Source organism: Trichechus manatus, unplaced genomic scaffold (genome assembly GCF_000243295.1).
Source record: "Trichechus manatus latirostris isolate Lorelei unplaced genomic scaffold, TriManLat1.0 scaffold00086, whole genome shotgun sequence".
Taxonomy (NCBI): domain Eukaryota; kingdom Metazoa; phylum Chordata; class Mammalia; order Sirenia; family Trichechidae; genus Trichechus; species Trichechus manatus.
This window is the reverse complement of record NW_004444022.1, coordinates 1069957-1089039: the sequence shown is the minus strand read 5'-3', so window position 1 is coordinate 1089039 and position 19083 is coordinate 1069957. Positions and strand designations below refer to the sequence as shown.

Here is a 19083-nt window from a genome sequence, read left to right as displayed (position 1 = left end):
GGGGCCCTGGCCAGCCCGTGGATCGGGCCCTCCGTGCACCCGGCCGCCCGCCGGCCCGCCGCCACCGCCGCCACCTTGTAGTGTCCCGCGAGCCGGGAGGAACCTCGGGATTTCCATGTCCGCGTCGGTGAGGCTCCGCTGGAACCACAGCAGCGGAGGAGGCGCGACCCCGCCCCCTGCCGCGGGCCCGAACACGTTCCTGAAGGGAAAAAAATGTGCAATGCGCAGAAACCGGCCCTATCAGATATTAAAACGTATTTAACGCCACAGCGATTTAAATATTCTGGTACTCACACGAGACAAAACGGGTCTCTGGAACAGAACAGAAAGCCCAGAGGCAGAGCCTGGTATACATAAATAATTTCCACAATTAATATTATTAGATGATCAAGGGAGTAATGGGGAAATGACAGCTTTTTCAGTAAATGGTACTGGTATAGACAGGTATCTATCTGCTAAAGGCAACTTAAGTCCATGCCTCGATGTATCTACCATAAATAAACACTCCCCTAGCCCCTTCTAGTGCTAAGCATGGTGCTTAGTTCTTCCTATGTGCCGAAAACTGCTGAATGAACTGATGGATGAATGGATGACAAAGTTACTGAGAGAATAAACTGCGCTAGCATTTCTACTGAAAACATAGACCCCCCCCCCCAACTTCAACACCTAGAAGAACTGTCTTGAGCAAGGTCCTAGGCGAAATTTGTAATGATTAGAATGAGTAAGAGATGGGGCTAAAACAGATTAGCACTGTTCAGCCTAGATATGCAAAGCCTGGACGATGGAACAATTTATACTGAAATCGAAAACCCCAACCCGCTCCTGGGTTCTCCCTATACAGTGCACAACCAAAACCAACTCTTTGCCCTACCACCTTCAGTTACCCTCGTGGTGAATTTCATGTCCAGTCTCGAAGCACAATGAGCATATTCCTCAGCATACTCTAAATTCTCCAGGGAGTGCGGGTCTCGGGACAGGATGCACCAGTTAAATGTGATAAGGGTAAACCCTAAGTCACTGCAATAGACTCTCCCAAGAAAACCCGCACAGAGGACCTTGTCCAACATCCCTGGGGTGCCTTGCTCCCATTTAAGTGTGGTGGTCCAGTCTCACTGCAATGGACTAGGCCTAACAATCTTATTAATTATGATGACAATCCTCCAATTTGTTTGTCATCAGTGAGTTGGAACTTGATTCAAATATAGGGTAAAATGTCTATAAAGAGAAGGATTTAGGGTGATAACTAGATGATGGATACCTATAGTTTAAATATCGCTGGGTGGTGTAAATGGTTAACGCACTCGGCTGCTAACCGAAAGCTTGGAGGTTTGAGCCCGCCCAGAGGCACCTAGAAAGAAAGGCCTGGTAATCTACTTCTGAAAAAAAATCAGCCATTGAAAATCCTATGCAGCACAGTTCTACTCTGACACACAAGGGGTCGCCATGGGTCGGAACAGACTCTATGGCAACTGGTTTGGGTATTATGGTATAGTTTAAATAATCCATGCTTTTCCCCTCTTTTAATGATAATAGACACTTGTGTCTTGATTAGAAGATCAATTTCTTCATCCATAAAAATTCAAATGTCATCAGAATTGCTTCACTTTTTTCCCTTACATTTCAAAATCTTTTTTTTACACGTCTTAAATATGAGATACAGAAGAAGGCATAAAACATATCTGTACAGTTTAGACAATTATAAAAGCAAACACCTATGTAACCAGGTCCAAGATCAAGAAATGGACCATTGCCAGCCTTCCTGAAGCCCACTGTGTACTCCTCCAAATCACAACCCACTCCCTCCCGTATGGATATAGTCACTATCCTGACTTTGTTGATGATCATTTCAGTGCTTTTCTTTATAGCTTTCTCACTTTTGTATGTATCACTTTTGAATGATTCCCTTTACAGCTTGCTTCTCTTTCAATGATTATTATATTTGTGAGACTCATCCATGTTGTTCACAGTAACTGTAGATCCTTTGTCTCCAGCGTTGAATGTTATTCCATTGCATGATTACAGAAAAATGATTATAGTATGCTTATACCATTCTACAGTGGATGGACCCTAGTGTTGTTTCTAGTTTTTTGACTATAATTATGAACAATGCTGCAATGAACATTTTTGTATACTTCTCATAAGGCACATGTGTAGAAGTCTCTCTAGGGTATAAACCCAAGAATAGAGTCACTGGGGACATAGGGTATGCATGTCTTCCTCTTTATTAGATAATGTCAAATTGTTTTCTATAGTGGTTGTGCCAATTACAATCCCACCAGCGACGTAGAGAGTTCCTGCTGCTCCATATCCTCACCTACACCAAGTATTGACAGAATTTAATTTTTGCCAGTCTGGAGGGTGTGCAATACCCAAGTTAGTATTAAGTTTTAGCATGTTTTCAAGCTTATGGGTCTTTTGGATTTTCTCTTCTATAAAAGGCCAATTGAAATCCAAGTCTTTTTACTCATTTGTTCTATTTTCCATCGTGTACTTATTGATTTATAACGAATGAATGTTCGTAATGAATGAACAAGTCAGTCTTAAAGAAATACAACCAGAATGCACCTTAGAAGCAAGGATGGCGAGACTTTGGCTCGCTGACTTTGGACACATCAGCAGGTAAGACCAATGCTAGCGAGAAGGACATCATGGTTGGTAAAATAGAGCGTCATCAAAAATGAGGGAAATCCTCAATGAGATGGATTGACACGATAGCCGAAACAATGAACTCAAACATATCATGAAGATGGCAAAGGACCGGGCAATGTTTCCTTCCCTTGTACGTAAGGTCACTATGAGTGGGAGTCCACTCGAGGGCAACCCAACAACAACAACTTACTGATTTAATGGGGTCATCATATATTTTAAATACCAGTCCATTGGTGGTTATACGTATGGCCAAAACATTCCATTGTCCTGTTGCTTGTATTTTCATTTGCTTTATGCTATCTTTTGTGAACAGACGATCTTAATTATAATAAAGTCAACTTATCATTCTTTTCCTTATGGTTAGTGTTTTCTATTTAAAAAAAATTGTCCCTACCTTGGGACCCTGAAAATATTCTCTATTTGTCTTCTAAAATATTTACGGTTTTGCCTTTCACAGTTAGGCCTTAATCCACCTGCAATTGATGTATGTGTATGGTGTTGAGTAGGGTTCCTTTTTTTTTTTCTTAATAGAAGTATTCGAGTGCTTTAGTAAACCACATACTGAGTAGTCTGCCCTTTTCTAACTGGTTTGCAGTGGCATATTTGTTATAAATCAAGTATCTACTACTCTCTATTAAGTACCTTGGCTCTATTCATCTGTCTCTGTAATACCACACAGTCTTAAGCACTACGGTTCTGTAGTCAGTTCTGATACTTGATGCAAGGCAATTATACCTTGTTCTTCAAAAATGTTTTGGCTATTTTTGGCCTTTTTCAATTGCATTTAAATTATTAATTTGACATAACAAGTTCAACCACGAGTTTGGTTGGGATTTTAATTAGGATTTTTTCAATTTTGAATCTTCGGTGCATGAATGTGGTTTATCTCTTCTTTTAATAAAATTTTCTTTAATGTGCCCCAACAATATTTTTCCCATAAGAGATAAATAAAAGTTCGGGTACTTCATATTTTGCAAATACTATCTCTGACATTTTTATTTTCTAAGTTTGTTGCTGGTAAATAGCATGTTTAGTATGTTTACCATGTTTGTATGTTGGTTTTGTAACCTACAAACGTCTAAAGTCTCTTATTGAGTGTAATAATTTGTCTGTAAATACTTGTAAGATATTATGTACACAATCACATCATCCGCAAATAATGCCAGTTTTACGTCTCCCTTTTCAAACACTGTATTTCTTTTTCTTGCCTTACGGCACTTGCTGGGACACTGTTGAGTAGAAGTGGTGATACTCGATATCCTTGTCTTTATGCTACTCTCAAAGAGAAAACTTTCAGCGATTCTCTGTTAAGGATGATGTGTGCTATAGACGTTGTGAAGACAGCTGTAGCAGTGTAGATCCAGTCAGGACATAGAAAGTACACAGTGATCTAAATAGGGGAAGTTTAATACAAAGAATTATTAAACTATGATAAAAGTATAATATATTGGACATAAGTGATATACACCAACCAGTTGCTGTCGAGTCTGATTCCAACTCACGGTGACCTTATGTGTGTCAGAGTAGAACTGTGCTCCATAGTGTTTTCAAAAGCTGTCTTTTCAGAAATAGATTGCCAGGCCTTTCTTCCAATGTGCCTCTGGGTGGACTCAAACTGCCAAACTTTCTGTTAGCAGCTGAGTATGTTAACTGTTTGCACCACATAGGATATAAGAAAACTCTACATGGTACCCTAGGGCTGGGGGAGAGTACCCAAGGAAAGATAAACTTGGAAGAGGGCCCCCTTCCCAACGCTGGGGTTCAAACCTTACTGGAGAAAATGTAAAATGGTAGAGAAGTTTGCTGGTTTGCTGTAACCAGAGCTGGTCTACAGTTGCAGGGCAAAAAGGAAGCAACCCTGCGGAGCAAAGTGGCATTGTCAACCCACAACTGGTGGCCAGTGTGTGGACATACAGAGGGGTTAGGGGGGTGCTCGTGCAGTATGAGGCCTGGAGCACACAGTGTCCCTGTGCTCAATGTCAGGAGGGCTTCAGCGTTGGGAGGGCTGCAGAGATGAGAGGATTACAGGAGATGAACCTGGTAATAGGGGAGGGGGAAGCAAAGGACCAGAGGGAATCAGTGGGCATCAGGCTTGGAGCACAGAATGTTCTCAGGCTGCAGGAAGGTGATCAGTAGGTCATACAAGGACTGTAAGTTCACCGTGGGATGGTTGTTCTAGACGCATGCGCGGGACAGAGCACTCCGCATGTACTCACACCCAGACTACAGACCCACCTTTCTACAGCCAGAAATCACAGGAGATCCACTTCCTCCTTCAGTGTCCCTACAGCACCCTCTACTGGGAATGCATAATATTGTGCTCATTTTAACCCTTTCATGGGTAAATTTTTTTTGGAATTTTTGGTGATGCCATGTTTTTTCCACTAATGGAATGGTTGTTGAATCATTGTTTGATGGTAGCTTTTTATTATTTGAAAAACTGGGGTGCCAATTGCAAGCAGGGCATATCAGTCCCATGTTCCATGACGCACATCACACACGAGGGACATATCTGTCCCATGGCGCATCACATTTCCTGGTTACACTTGAGCCATGAAAAATCTTACTCAATTTTCCCAAAATACACAAAATACTAAATAAGCATCTCACTTGCTTCACATAATTGTTATCAGTTTGATTTAGAGTGGGCCACATCAGTACTACGCTCCATGAAGCTCATCACACTCGTGGGACATATTGGTCCCACGGCCCAGGAAGTGCGTCACAAACTGTTTTCACCCCAAAAATAATTCATTTGCTTGAATATTTTTGAATGCCAGTAACCATACCTTCCCAATAATATGAAGGAAATAGTAAACACACTTGCAAGCCTTGTCTCACTGTACAGAAGCCAAAAGACATAAAAGTTTCACACAACCACTCTTCTAGGAAACATCCCGTCTCAGGAATGGCTCTCAGCACTCAAATGTGGCATGGACCAACATCCTTCTTTTTTAGCCAGTGGCACCAGTATCTGCCTCAACACCAGAACTTGCTAAAGTGGCTCAAATGCTTGCCAATAAACCTCCAGGGGTGGAAACATGTAACACGGGCATATATACCCCATGGTCCCTGAGAGGAGAAACGCTTAAAGGAATTCATCCATTATCAGAGAGCACATATTGAAGAGTGACTTTGGAGCTGAGAGGCAATAAAATGATAACTGACTTTGTATCCTTTATTAGGTTATAGGAGTTCCCTTCTATTCTTAGTCTGTGTGAGTAGTACCCACTACAGGAGATGGCTTCCCAGGGTTATTGCTGTTAGCTCACACAAGAGAGACCGTCTACCTACCATCCTGTTGTTCCTCTGGTAAACTAATGATTAAAGCAGCAGTTCTAACTGGTTTAGGAGTTTTAATAGACTGCTTAGGATTCTTGGTGGGTCCAGGGTTCCTTGGCCTGAACTGAGTTTGCTGGGAAATCCAGGCTCTAGCACAAAGGGGTGTCACGTGCTTAGGGTCCAGAATCTGAGCCCTGCATTCTAGTCCTAGCCAGGTTTTGCCTGCTCCATCTGCAAAGAAAACCCTGCTTTATGATGAGATTGCCTTTCCCACCATAAGTGGAACTAACAAATGTTCTCAAGAATAGACAAGTTTAGACCTTAGATGCTGCCCCTTTCTTCTGGTGGCTGCTCTTCGGCCAAACAGGGAGCAAAAGTGCTTGCATTTCATTTGAAGTCATACCCTACAGATCTATGCCCTTGCAGGAGCAGGGCAGTAGATTCTTGTGCTAGTCTTACAAAGTATATATGTATCTACCTATATTAGCAATTTTTAGGCCCTGGTGGCCAAATGATTAAGAGTTCGAGTCCACCAGCTGCTCCTTGGAAACCCTATGGGAGAGTTCTACTCTGTCTTATAGGTTTACTATGAGTTGGAATTGACTCGAAGGCAACAGGTTTTATATTAGCAATTGAAGTGCTTAAATTGCACTTTTTTACAACTGATTTTAAACTCCAAAACTGAAAAAAAATTAATGGGAGAAAAATGGCACAAATTTTTTGCCATTCATAAGTGTCAAACAGTCCATTACTTAGTGATTGAAGTGTCAACTCTTATTGGGAAGGAGACACATTTTAACTTAAATCCTATTATTTTCTTCGGGTGGGTGCATATTTAATAGAATAAGATACCACTAAAATCATGAGGGAGAAATAACTTGATTGCTTATCTTTAATCACTCAATTCCTGGGACTGTCAATGAAAGAGCATACTCACATTTTGTATTCAGAAACCACAGAAGACAAATTAACCCATAATATTCTCTTCACACACTGAACTGGGCTGGCTTCCTATCCCAGGCGCCCAGAGCCTTTATCCGTGAGGTCCTTTGTATTGAAAGGGAGCTTATTATCCTTTAAATGCCTGTTCCGTTTTCTGCTGCCTATTCCAACTCTTCTTAACTCTGACACTCTGGCAATGGTGAGACACAAATGTGTAGTCTGAAATTTGTTCACTTTCAAGCTCCATAGCCCTGACCCCTGGAAAGCTGTCTTACAAGCTGGCCCTCTCACTTGTTACAAATAACTCAGAGCCTGGTTTTGTGCAAAGGCACCCTTCCACTCTGTGGGTTCTGAAAGAACTTTGCGCAGCAGCAGAGTCTTTCCCTGTACCAAGGAAGAATATCTGGGAGCTCTCCCCGGGGCGCAGGCTGGGAGGGACCTACCAGGGACCACATCCTCACATTGACACTAAGAGTGAGCCCTGTCGGGTAACTCCTGAACCTGTGGAAAAGCGAGAAGAGGGAAAGAGGTTTGGGCGGGCAGCAGTAAGATGCCATTCTTATCCCCTATGTCCCTCACCCCTGCCTCCCATGCTCTGGTAGAAAACCCTGAGCCAGAGTCAAGATATGGTATTTCCTGAAAATCCAATTAATTGTTTCCCCCCGGTCCAGCTGGGAGGTGGTGGAGGAGGAGGCTGATGTAAAATCTGTTTTCACCTAGGAATCAGCCCCACTTTTGAGGAACTTGACATCTACTGCACCATAGAAAATTGCCCCCTCCCATAGTGTAAAAATTTCTGAAGATGCCTGGGTCCAGTTACTTTAAGCTCCTATTTTCCCTCAAAGTTGCTATGGGATTTTCTTTAACTATCTCTTTCTTGCTAGTAAACAAATAAACAAAAAAACCCGGAAACCTAAACTTCACTCAGGAATGGCATGGCCAGTTTAAGACTTTGTCCGTGTCCTGATTCCCTCCCATCTGCAAGCTCCATACTTTCTTATGGGCTGCAAGGAATTTTATTTTGAAAAATGAACTCATCTGCACTGTCCTCTCCCTATGGAAAGTACTCTGACCAGCATATTTCTGAGCCTAGAAAATGGACCAGAGACTTACTGCCTAAATTCTCATTGAGAAAATTCCACACTGTCTGCCAGCAGAGCTCATGACTAGGAAGGACTGTACCACATATCTGATCAGCGGGGAACCTTGTAGGAAAGGACTCTCTGACCACCAGGTCTGTGGGACATCCTGAGTCTCTGATATAACTTCTCAGAAAGGTGTGTGCCGCATTTTTGCTGTACTTTCATCTATGTGACCTGGTGAGGAAGGAGACTGTGATGCATCCTCATTTTTCTTCTGCCCATTTCACTGTTGTCTTCACCGCCATCCTCCATCCTGAAACTCCTGCCCTGAGCATGGCCCCCCAGGGCCCAAGGCAGAGGTCAGAAGATCTCATTGGGTCTGGGCTTTGCTTCCGAGTTCTTTGTGAGGCCAACCATGGACGCACACTCAGCACAGGGGGAGGCCTGGTGAGAAAGGACTGTAATCACAGTTCACAAAACCGATGGCCACCTGAAGTCCCATCCTGGTCTAAAGAGAAGTTTTTACCTGTAGCCTGCTCTGAAGGGAAGTTATTGATTTGCACATTGTTTAATCAGCACATGCACATGCGAGGTCCTTGCTTCAAAACCTAGGAGGCTCAGAAAATCACTCTTCTTTCTAAGCTTCCTTGCCCACTCTCCAGGCCCAGACTGAAGAGAACTCTTTAGGCAGATCACCCACTGTATTTTGCCTCAGCCTGCGCTGCTCAGGTCTTACTCTTCCAAGAAAAAGCACTTCCCCAAAGGTCTACCAAAGACCAGTATGGGACCTTTGAATGGGATCTTGACAGAAGACGAGTGGGAAAATGAACTTTGGTGAGGAATTGATTGTAATTGTTTGGTAATGTTACAGTTTTAGCCAGTTATTCAAGATTTTCACCAACTTCTCCAGTCTGAAATTGACCAAAAATGCAATCAAGATGTATTGGTAATTACTGGTGATTGGAATGAGAAAGTTGGAAACAAAGGAGGATAGGTGGTTGGAAAACATGGCCTTAATAATAGAGATCATATGACAGAATGTTGCAAGATGAATCATTTCTTCTCCTCAAATATCTTTTTTCCACTACATAAATGGTGACTATATACATGGATCTCACCAGATGTAAAACACAGGAATCAAATCGACTACATCTGTGGAAAGAGATGATGGAAAATTTCAATAACATCAGTGAGAACAAGGCCGGGGCCAACTGTGGAACAGACCATCAGTTGCTCATATGCAAGTTCAAGTTGAAGCTGAAGAAAATGAAAACAACTCCATGAGAGCCAAAACACCACCTTGAGTGTATTCCACTTGGATTTGAAGACTATCTCACGAATAGATTTGATGCATTGAACACTAATCACCGAAGACCAGATGAGTACTCAGGACATCGTACTTGAAGAAAGCGAAAGGTCATTAAAAGGACAGGAAAGAAAGAAAAGACCAAAATTGATGTGAGAAGACACTCTGAAACTTTCTCTTGAACACAGAGTAGCTAAAGCGAATTGAAGAAATGATGAAGTGAAAGAGCTGAACAGAAGATTTCAAAGGGCAGCTCAAGAAGCCAGAGTAGAGTATTATAACAAAATGTGCAAAGACCTGGAGTTAGAAAACCAGAAAGGAAGAACACACTCAGCATTCCTCAACCTGAAAGAACTGAAGAAAAAATTCAAGCCTCAAGTTGCATTGAAAGATTCTATGGGTAAAATATTGAACTGCTCAGGAAGCATCAAAAGCAGATGGAAGCAATACACAGAATCACTGTACCAAGAAGAATTGATTGACATTCAACCATTTCAGCAGGTAGCATATGATCAACAACCGATGGTACTAAAGGAAGAAGTCCAAGCTGCACTGAACCAAACCAAAACCAAACCCACTGCCGTCGAGTCAATTCTGACTCATAGAGACCCGATAGGACAGAGTAGTACTGCCCCATACAGTTTTCAAGGACCAGCTGGTGGATTTGAACTGCAGACCTTTTGGTTAGCATCCAAATGATCAACCACTGCACCAACAGGGCTCCACTGAAGGCACTGGCAAAAAACAAGGCTCCAGTAATTGATCAAACGTCAATTGAGATGTTTCAACAAACGGAAGCAATACTGGAAGTATTTAATCCTATATGCCAAGAAATTTGGAAGACAACTACCTGGCTGACTGACTTGAGAGATCCATATTTGTGCCCATTCCAAAGAAGGGTGAACCAACAGAATGCAGAAATTATCAAAAAATATCATTAATATCACACGTATGTAAAATATTGCTGAAGATCATTCAAAAGCTGTTGCAGCTGTACATTGACAGGGAACTGCCAGAAATTCAAGCTTATTCAGAACAGGACAAGGGATATCATTGATGATGTCCGTTAGATCTTGGCTGAAAGCAGAGAATACCAGAAAGATGTTTACTTGTGTTTTATTGACTATGCAAAGACATTTGACTGTGTGGAGCATAACAAATTACGGATAACACTGTAAAGAATGGGAATTCCATTACACTTGATTGTGCTCATGCAGAACATGTACACAGACCAAGAGGCAGTCATTCTAACAGATCAAGGAGCTACTGCGTGGTTTAAAGTCAGGAAATGTGTGCATTAGGGTTGCATCGTTTCACCATACTTATTCAATCTGTATGCTGAGAAAATAGTCTGAGAATCTGTGGTATATGATGAAGAATGAAGCATGAGGATTGGAGGAAGTTTCTTTAACAACCTGTGATGTGCATATGACACAATCTTGCTTGCTGAAAGCAAAGAGGACTTGAAGCACTAACTGGTGAAGATCCAAGACTACAGCCTTCAGTATGGATTATATCTCAACATATAGAAAACAAAAATCTTCACCACTGGATCAATAAACAATATAATAATAAATGGAGAATATATTGAAGTCATCAAGGATTTTATTTTACTTGGATCCACAATCAACACTGTTGGAAGCAGCAGTCAAGAAATCAAAGGGTGTATTGCACTGGGCACACCTGTTGAAAAAGACCTCTTTAAAGTGTTAAAAAGCAAAGATATCACTTTGAGGAGTAAGGTGCCCCTTACCCAAGCCGTGTTATTATTTTCAATTGTCTCATATGCATGGGAAAGCAGGACAATGAATAAGGAAGACAGAAGACGAATTGATGCCTTTGAATTATTGTGTTGATGGAGAATGTTGAGTATACCATGGACTGCCAGAATAAGGAACCGGTCTGTCTTGGAAGAAGTACAGCTAGAGTACTCCTTGGAAGCAAGGATGGTGAGAAACTTTGGACATATTATCAGGAGGGACCAATCCCTAGAGAAGGACATCATGCTTGGTAAGGTATAAACCCATTACCATGGAGACAATTCCAACTCATAAGGTCAGCAAAAAAGAGGAAAACCCTGGATAAGAGGGATTGAACCAGGGGCTGCAACAATAGGTTCAAACACAACAAAGATTATGAGAATTTCAAAGGATGGGGCAGTGTTTTGTTCTGTTGTACACTGGGTCCCTGTGAATCAGAAGCAACTCAAAGGCACCTAATAACAACAAGAACAACAACCTTGTTAATGTGTTTAAGTACTTGCTTCTTCAAGCAGTGTTTGCATTAACTGTTCATCGCTTTTTCATTTGCCCGTCAGTAAGAACCTAATCCAGAGTGTTCCTTAAATATCAAACTTCTGACACATAGGTATGTTCACAAATGGTTCATATGTGAATCATACCGGCTCCTGGGCCATCAAAGTGAAAAGCAAGACCTTGGTTGAGACGCTTATTGCTAACAGTGAAGGAAAAAAATACATTTATAAAACATGAATAAATACTTCAAGAACATGACCCAGAACAGGAAAAGGCAAAAACACATTAAAAATAAACAAATAGAAAAGAAAACCAAGGTTTAAAGATTTTTATTCATAATTCGTTGTAAAGAATAGATAAGAGGCTAATAAATTGTCAACGACTTTACAGGTGGCTGGGCCAACATGGCAGAATAGTCAGATGCTTCCTGTCATTCCTCTTACAACAAAGACTCCAAAAAGCAAGGGAATCAATTATATATGACAATCTGGGAACCCTAATCATCAAAGACAAAGCTGAAGAATTGCACTGAGTGGCAAGTGGAAGGAGAGACAGTTCAAAAGCAACAGAGAAGTACAGATAATGAGATCGCCAGTGCCATGCTAGCTGAGTCTGTGCAGTGCACACAGGCTGAGGCAAGCAGCAGCATCCAAAGATGATCTTCACCACATCTGGTGCAGCTAAGCAGCAGTGAATCCACACGCACCTACAGAACCAAGTAAGAGTGGTATCAGACCTGCGAAAGTTAAGTGCAAGCTTCTAACCTACCACTCAGGGGCAAAATAACCCCCTGCCAGAGTTTCACAGTGGAGAAGAGCTTCTTTCCCCTCATCCAGAAATCACCCTGCTCCACTCCAATAACAGTCCTGCAATATTCATAAGCTCCACGACCCCTAAGCTGGGAACTCAGGGCTCTCCAATCCCACACTAGCCTGGAGACATTCAGAAAAGCCATGCATCCTAAGTTGGGAACTCAGGGCTGGTCAGGAGGCCCTGTCCCTTTGCCCAGCCACTGGTATAAGGGGTCCAAGTACTTGCAGAGTCCTTCACCCTTACCCAGACCTGTGTGGGCTGATTCAACACCACATGCCGTCATTATAGTAAAACAGCTGGGCATACATCTGAGACCCATTTTCAACTGCAGCAGTCAAGGGGGAACTGGAGATTTTTGACATTTGACACTTCCCTTCCCCTTAGCAGGGGCCTCACCTACTGACACCAGGGGTCTGTGGGCCGGTGGTACCACCCACTCCATCTAGCCACCCACGACAGGGGTCTCTAAGTGAGAGTCTACACAACACACTTGGTGACTGGTGACCTGGGCACCTGTACCACACCCTCACAAGAAAGGAGAACAGACTCCTGGGCTCACACGCCAAGTAGCTGCTCCAGTTACCTGGAGAAAGGACATGTGAGTATCAAAGACATCAACAACCAAAGTAGCTCACACACCCAGCTTACTTGGGCATAGCAAAACAAAACAAAAAGTCGAGAAGTAATAAACAAACATACAATAAATAAATAAATATAATAACTTATTGATGCCTCAGAGACAACAGTCAATATCAAATCACATAAAGAAGCAGGTCAAGATGGCTCCAGCAAACAACCAAAATAAAGAATGAGGAAGCCTTTTGGAGGAAGATAACGCAACAGAACTATCTTAGAAAGAATCCAAAAGACTAATATACAGAGCTCTCCAAGATATCAGGAAGGAGATTAGGCAAAACTCAGGTAAAGCCAAGGAACATACAGACAAAGCAATAGAGGAATTCAGGAAAATAATACAAGAATAAAATGACAAAATAAACAGGTTGCTAGAACGCATACAGAGACAGCAACTAGAAATCCAAAAGATTAAAAATTAAATTTCAGAATTAGACAATTCAATAGAAGGTTATAGGAGCAGAATTGAGACAATGGAAGTGAAAATTAGTGAGATTGAAGATAAATCCCTTGACATCAATTTATTTGAGGGAAACTCAGAAAAAAAGAATTAAAAAAATTAAGAAAGCCCAACAATTATGTGGGACAATATCAAGAGGAAAAACCTACGAGTGATCAGAGTACCAGAGCAGAGAGGAGTAACAGAAAACATAGAGAGAATTGTTGAAGATTTTCTGGCAGAAAACTTCCCCAATATCATGAAAGATGAGAAGATATCTTTCTAAGAAAGTCAATGAACCCCATACAGGGTAGACCCCAAAAGAAAGTCACCAAGACATATCATGATCAAACTTGCCAAAATAAAAGACCAAGATACAATCTTGAGAGCAGCTAGGGGCTAAACGAAAAGTCACCTACAATAGAGAACCAATAAGACTAATCTCTGACTATTCAGCGGAAACGATGCAGGAAAGAAGGGAATGAGACGACATATATAAAGCCTTGAAGGAAAAAAAAAATTGCCGGCCAAGAATTATATCTCCAGCAAAACTGTCTCTCAAATATGATGGTGAAATTAGGGCATTTCCAGATAAACAGAAGTTTAGGGTATTTGCAAAACCAGATCAAAATTACAACAAATATTAAAGGAAGTCTTATGGTTAGATAATCAATAACATCAGATAACAACCCAAGACTAGAACACAGGACAGAGCAACCAGATATCAACCCAGATAGGGAAGATACAAAAACAAATCAAAGTTAGATGCCCAGATGGCCTCACTGGAGAATTCTACAGAGCATTCAGAGAAGAGCTTACACAAGTACTACTCAAACTATTTCAGAATGTAGAAAAGGAAGAGACACTTCCAAATTCGTTCTATGAAGCCAGCATAAACCTGATACCAAAACCAGGCAAAGATGTCACAAAAAAAGAAAATTACAGACCAATATTTCTCAGGAATATACATGCAAAAACTATTAACAAAATTCTAGAAAATGGAATTCAACATCATATAAAAAAAAAATACACCAAGAACAAGTAGGATTCATACCAGCTATGAAAGGATGGTTCAACATTAGAAAATCAATCAAAGTAATCCACCACATAAACAAAAGGAAAGAAAAGAATCACATGATCATCTCAATTGATTCAGAAAAGGCATTTGACGAAGTCTAACACCCATTCCTGATAAAAACTCTCAATAAAATAGGCATAGAAGGGAAATTTGTCAATACAATAAAAGGCATCTATTCAAAACCAACAGTGAACATCAATCTTAAAGGAGAGAGGCTGAAAACATTCCCCTTGAGAACAGGAACAAGACAAGGATGTCCTTTATCTCCACTTCTTTTTAACATTGTGCTGGAAGTCCCTGCTAGAACAATAAGGCAAGAAAAATTGGATAATGAAAAAGTAAAACTGGTAATGAAGAAGTAAAAACTGTCCCTATTTGTGGGTGATATGATACTATATACAGAAAACCCAAAAGACTCCACGAGACAACTACTGGAACTATTAGATTCAGCAGAGTAGCAAGATACAAGATAAACATACAAAAATCTTTTGGATTCCAATACAGCAATAAAGAGATTGATGAAAAGGAAATCAGGAAAACAATATCATTTATAACAGCCCCTAAAAAGGAAATACTTAGGAATAAATCTAAGCAGGGCTGTAAAAGACCTATACCAAGAAACTACAAAACATTACTGCAAGAAACCAAAAGCGATCTACAAAAATGGAAAAACATACCATGCTCATGAATAAGTAGACTCAACATCGTGAAAATTACAATTCTATCCAAAGCTATTTACAAATACAATGCAATTCCCATCCAAATACCAGCAACATTCTTTCTAGAGATGGAAAAACTAATCATTAACTTTATATGCAAAGGGAAGAAGCCCCGAATAAGTAAAGCAGTACTGAAGAAGAAGATGGAGGACTCACACTGTCTGACCTCAGAACCTACTATACAGCTATGGTAGTCAAAACAGCCTGGTACTACTACAACAACAGATACATTTACCACTGGAACAGAATTGAGAACCCAGATGTAAATGCATCCACTTACAGTCACCTGATCTTTGACAAGGGCCCAAAGTCCATCAAATGGGGAAAATACAGTCTTTTTAATAAATAGTGCCGGCAAACCTAGATGTCCATCTGCAAGAAAATGAAACAGGACCCATACCTCACACCATATACAAAAACTAATTCCAAATGGATCAAAGACCTAAATATGAAGCCAAAAACTATAAAGTTCATAGAAGAAAAATAGGAACAACGCTAGAGGCCCTAATACACGGCATTAACAGGCTATAAACCATAACCAACAACATGCAAAATCCAGAAGATAAGCTAGATAAATGGGATCTTCTAGAAATCAAACACCTATGCTCTTCAAAAGACTTCACCAAGAGTGAAAAGAGAACCTACAGACTAGGAAATTACTTTTGGACATTACAAGTCAGAGACAGGTCTAATCTCTGTAATCTACAAGAAAATCCAACACCTCTACAACAAAAAGACAAACAATCCAATTAAAAAATGGGCAAAGGAAATGAACAGATACCTCACCAAAGAAGACATTCAAGTGGTCAACAGACACATGAGGAAATGCTTGTGATCACCGGCCATTAGAGAAATGCAAATTAAATCCACAATGAGATACCATCTCACCCCAGCATTACTGGCACCAATGAAAAACACTAGAAATAACAAATGTTGGAGAGGCTATGGGGAGATTGGAAATCTTGTGCACTGCTGGTGGGAATGCATAATGATACAACCATTTTGGAAAATGATATGGCACTTCCTTAGAAAGCTAGAAATAGAAATACCATAGATCCAGGCATCCCACTCCTAGGAATATATCCTAGAGAAATAAGAGCCATCACACGAATAGACATGCACACCCATGTTCATGGCAGCATTGTTCACAATAGCAAAAAATGGAATCAACCTAGATGCCCATCAACAGATGAATGGATAAACAAACTATGGTACATACACACAATGGAGTATTATGCAATGATAAAGAACAATGATGAATCTGTGAAGCATCTCATAACACGGATGAAACTGGAGGACATTATGCTGAGTGAAATAAGTCAATCACAAAAGGACAAATATTGTATGAGACCTCTACTATAAAAGCTCTTGAAAAAGTTCACACACAAAAAGTAAGAATCTTTGTTGGTTACTAGGGATGGGAAGGGTGGGGGGGAATACTAAATAGACAGTAGATAAGTGGTAACTTTGGTGAAGGGTAAGACAGTACACTATACTGGGGAAGCCAGCACAACTTATACAAGGAAAGGTCATGGAAGCTCCACAGACACATCCAAACTCCCTGAGGGACTGAATTGCTGGGTGGAGGGCTGGGGGATCATGGTCTCGGGGAACATCTAGCTCAATTGGCATAACACAGTTTATAAAGACAATGTTCTACTTTCTACCTTGGTGAGTAGTGTGTGGGGTCTTAAAAGCCTGTGAGCAGCCATCTAAGATACTCCACTGGTCTCACCCTTTCTGGAGGAAGGGAGAATGAAGAGAACAGGATAGAAGGAAAAGATTAGTCCAAAGGAGTTTGATTGGTAGCTGGAGCGGAGAGCCCACCCCAGAGAGCCCTGAGCAGCCCCACCGCTGCCGCCGGCCTAGTTACTGTCCCACCCCGGGAGTAGCTGCAGCTGCTGCAGCTGGCCCCAGTCACCATCACCGTGACCATCAGCAGCGAGGCCGAGACCCAGCAGCCACCCCGCTCCCCACCCCCGCCACTGCCCCTGCCCTCAGCGCTGCTGACACCAAGCCTGGCACCACTGGCAGCGGTGCAGGGAGCGGTGGCTCGGGCTGCCTCACAAGAAGGTCATCGCAAGGAAGGTTTTGGGAACAGTAAAATGGTTGGTTCAATGTAAGAAACGGATATGGTTTCATCAACAGGAATGACACCAAGGAAGATGTATTTGTACACCAGACTGCCATAAGGAAGAATAACCCCAGGAAATACCTTCGCAGTGTAGATGGAGAGACTGTGGAGTTTGATGTTGTTGAAGGAGAAAAGGGTGCGGAGGCAGCAACTGTTACAGGCCCTGGTGGAGTTCCAGTGCAAGGTAGTAAATATGCAGCAGACTGTAACCATTATAGAAGTTATCCACGTTGTAGGGGTCCTCCACCCAATTACCAGCAGAATTACCAGAATAGTGAGAGTTGGGAAAAGAAAGAGGGATCGGAGAGTGCTCCTGAAGGCCAGGCCCAACAGCGCTGGCCCTACCGCAGGCGAAGGTTCCCAGCCTACTACATGCGGAGACCCTATGGGTGTCGACCACAGTATTCCAACCCTCCCATGCAGGGAGAAGTTATGGAGGGTGCTGACAACCAGGGTGCAGGAGAACAAGGTAGACCAGTGAGACAGAATATGTATCGAGGTTATAGACCACGATTTCGCAGGGGCCCTCCTCGCCAAAGACAGCCTATAGAGGACGGCAACGAAGAGGATAAGGAAAATTAAGATGAGACCCAAGGTCAGCAGCCACCTCAATGTCTGCACCACCGCAACTTCAATTACCGACGCAGACGCGCAGAAAACCCTAAACCACAAGATGGCAAAGAGACAAAAGCAGCTGAGCCACCAGCTGAGAATTCGTCAGCTCCCCAGGCTGAGCAGGGCGGAGCTGAATAAATGCTGGCTTACCATCTCTACCATCTTCTGGTTTAGTCATCCAACAAGAATATGAAATTCCAGCAATAAAAAATGAACAAAAGATTGGGGCTGAAGACCTTAAGTGCTTGCTTTTTGTCAGTTGACCAGATAGCTAGAAATATCTGTATTATTTATGCAGCATGGGGTTTTTGTTATTTTTACCTAAAGACGTCTCTCTTTGGTAATGACAAACGTGTTTTTTAAAAAGCCTGGTTTTTCTCGATACACGTTTAAGGGTTTTTAAATCGTTTCATATCTGGTCAAGTTGAGATTTTTAAGAACCTCATTTTTAATTTGTAATAAAAGTTTACAACTTGCTTTTTTCAAAAAAGTCAACAAACTGTAAGCACCTGTTAATAAAGGTCTTAAAAAAAAAAGATTAGTCCAAAGGACTAATGGACCACAGCTACTAAGGCATCCACCAGACCAAGTCCAGTACAGCTAGATGGTGCCTCGCTACCACCACTGACTGCTCTGACCAGAATCACAACAGAGGGTCCTGGACAGAGCTGGAGAAGGATGTAGAACAAAATTGTAACGCAAAAAAAAAAAAAGACCAGATTTACTGGCCTGACGTAGAATGGAGTAACCCTGAGAGTATGGCCCCTGGACACCCTTTTAGCTCAGTGGTGAAGTCACTCCCAAGGTTCACCGTTCAGCCCGGTGTTGGACAGCTGCATAAAACAAAATGGGACTAATGAGACACAGCAGTCCAGGGAAAAGGACTAGAAGGCAGGAGGGGACAGGAAAGCTGGTGATAGGGAACCCAAGGTTGAGAAAGGACAGTGTTGACAGGTCGTGGGGTTGTTAACCATTGTCATAGGGCAATACGTGTACTAACTGTTTAATGAGACACTGTTTGGTTCTGTAAACCTTCATCTAAAGTACAAAAAAAAAGAATTGTCTATGTGAGATCAAATTGACAACAGCAACTCAAAAGGTTTGATGGGAAGCCTAGGGGACAGTGAGTTGAAGAC

The 19083-nt window shown here is 41.8% G+C and overlaps 1 protein-coding gene and 1 pseudogene across 1 annotated transcript in view; one reads left to right on the top strand and one right to left on the bottom strand.

The window, feature by feature from the left end:
* LOC101358413 (zinc finger X-linked protein ZXDB) overlaps positions 1–1067 on the bottom strand; it is a 6261-nt gene extending 5194 nt beyond the window's left edge. The window contains exons 1-2 of the mRNA XM_023736136.1: positions 885–1067; positions 40–237 (exon numbers count right to left, since the gene is read on the bottom strand). Coding sequence (XP_023591904.1) covers positions 40–237; positions 885–1067 — 381 coding nt within the window. The remainder of the gene's footprint in view (positions 1–39; positions 238–884) is intronic.
* A 3558-nt stretch (positions 1068–4625) lies between these two features.
* On the top strand, positions 4626–18085 carry LOC101349971 (nuclease-sensitive element-binding protein 1 pseudogene; annotated as a pseudogene).
* The last annotated feature ends 998 nt before the right edge of the window (positions 18086–19083 follow it).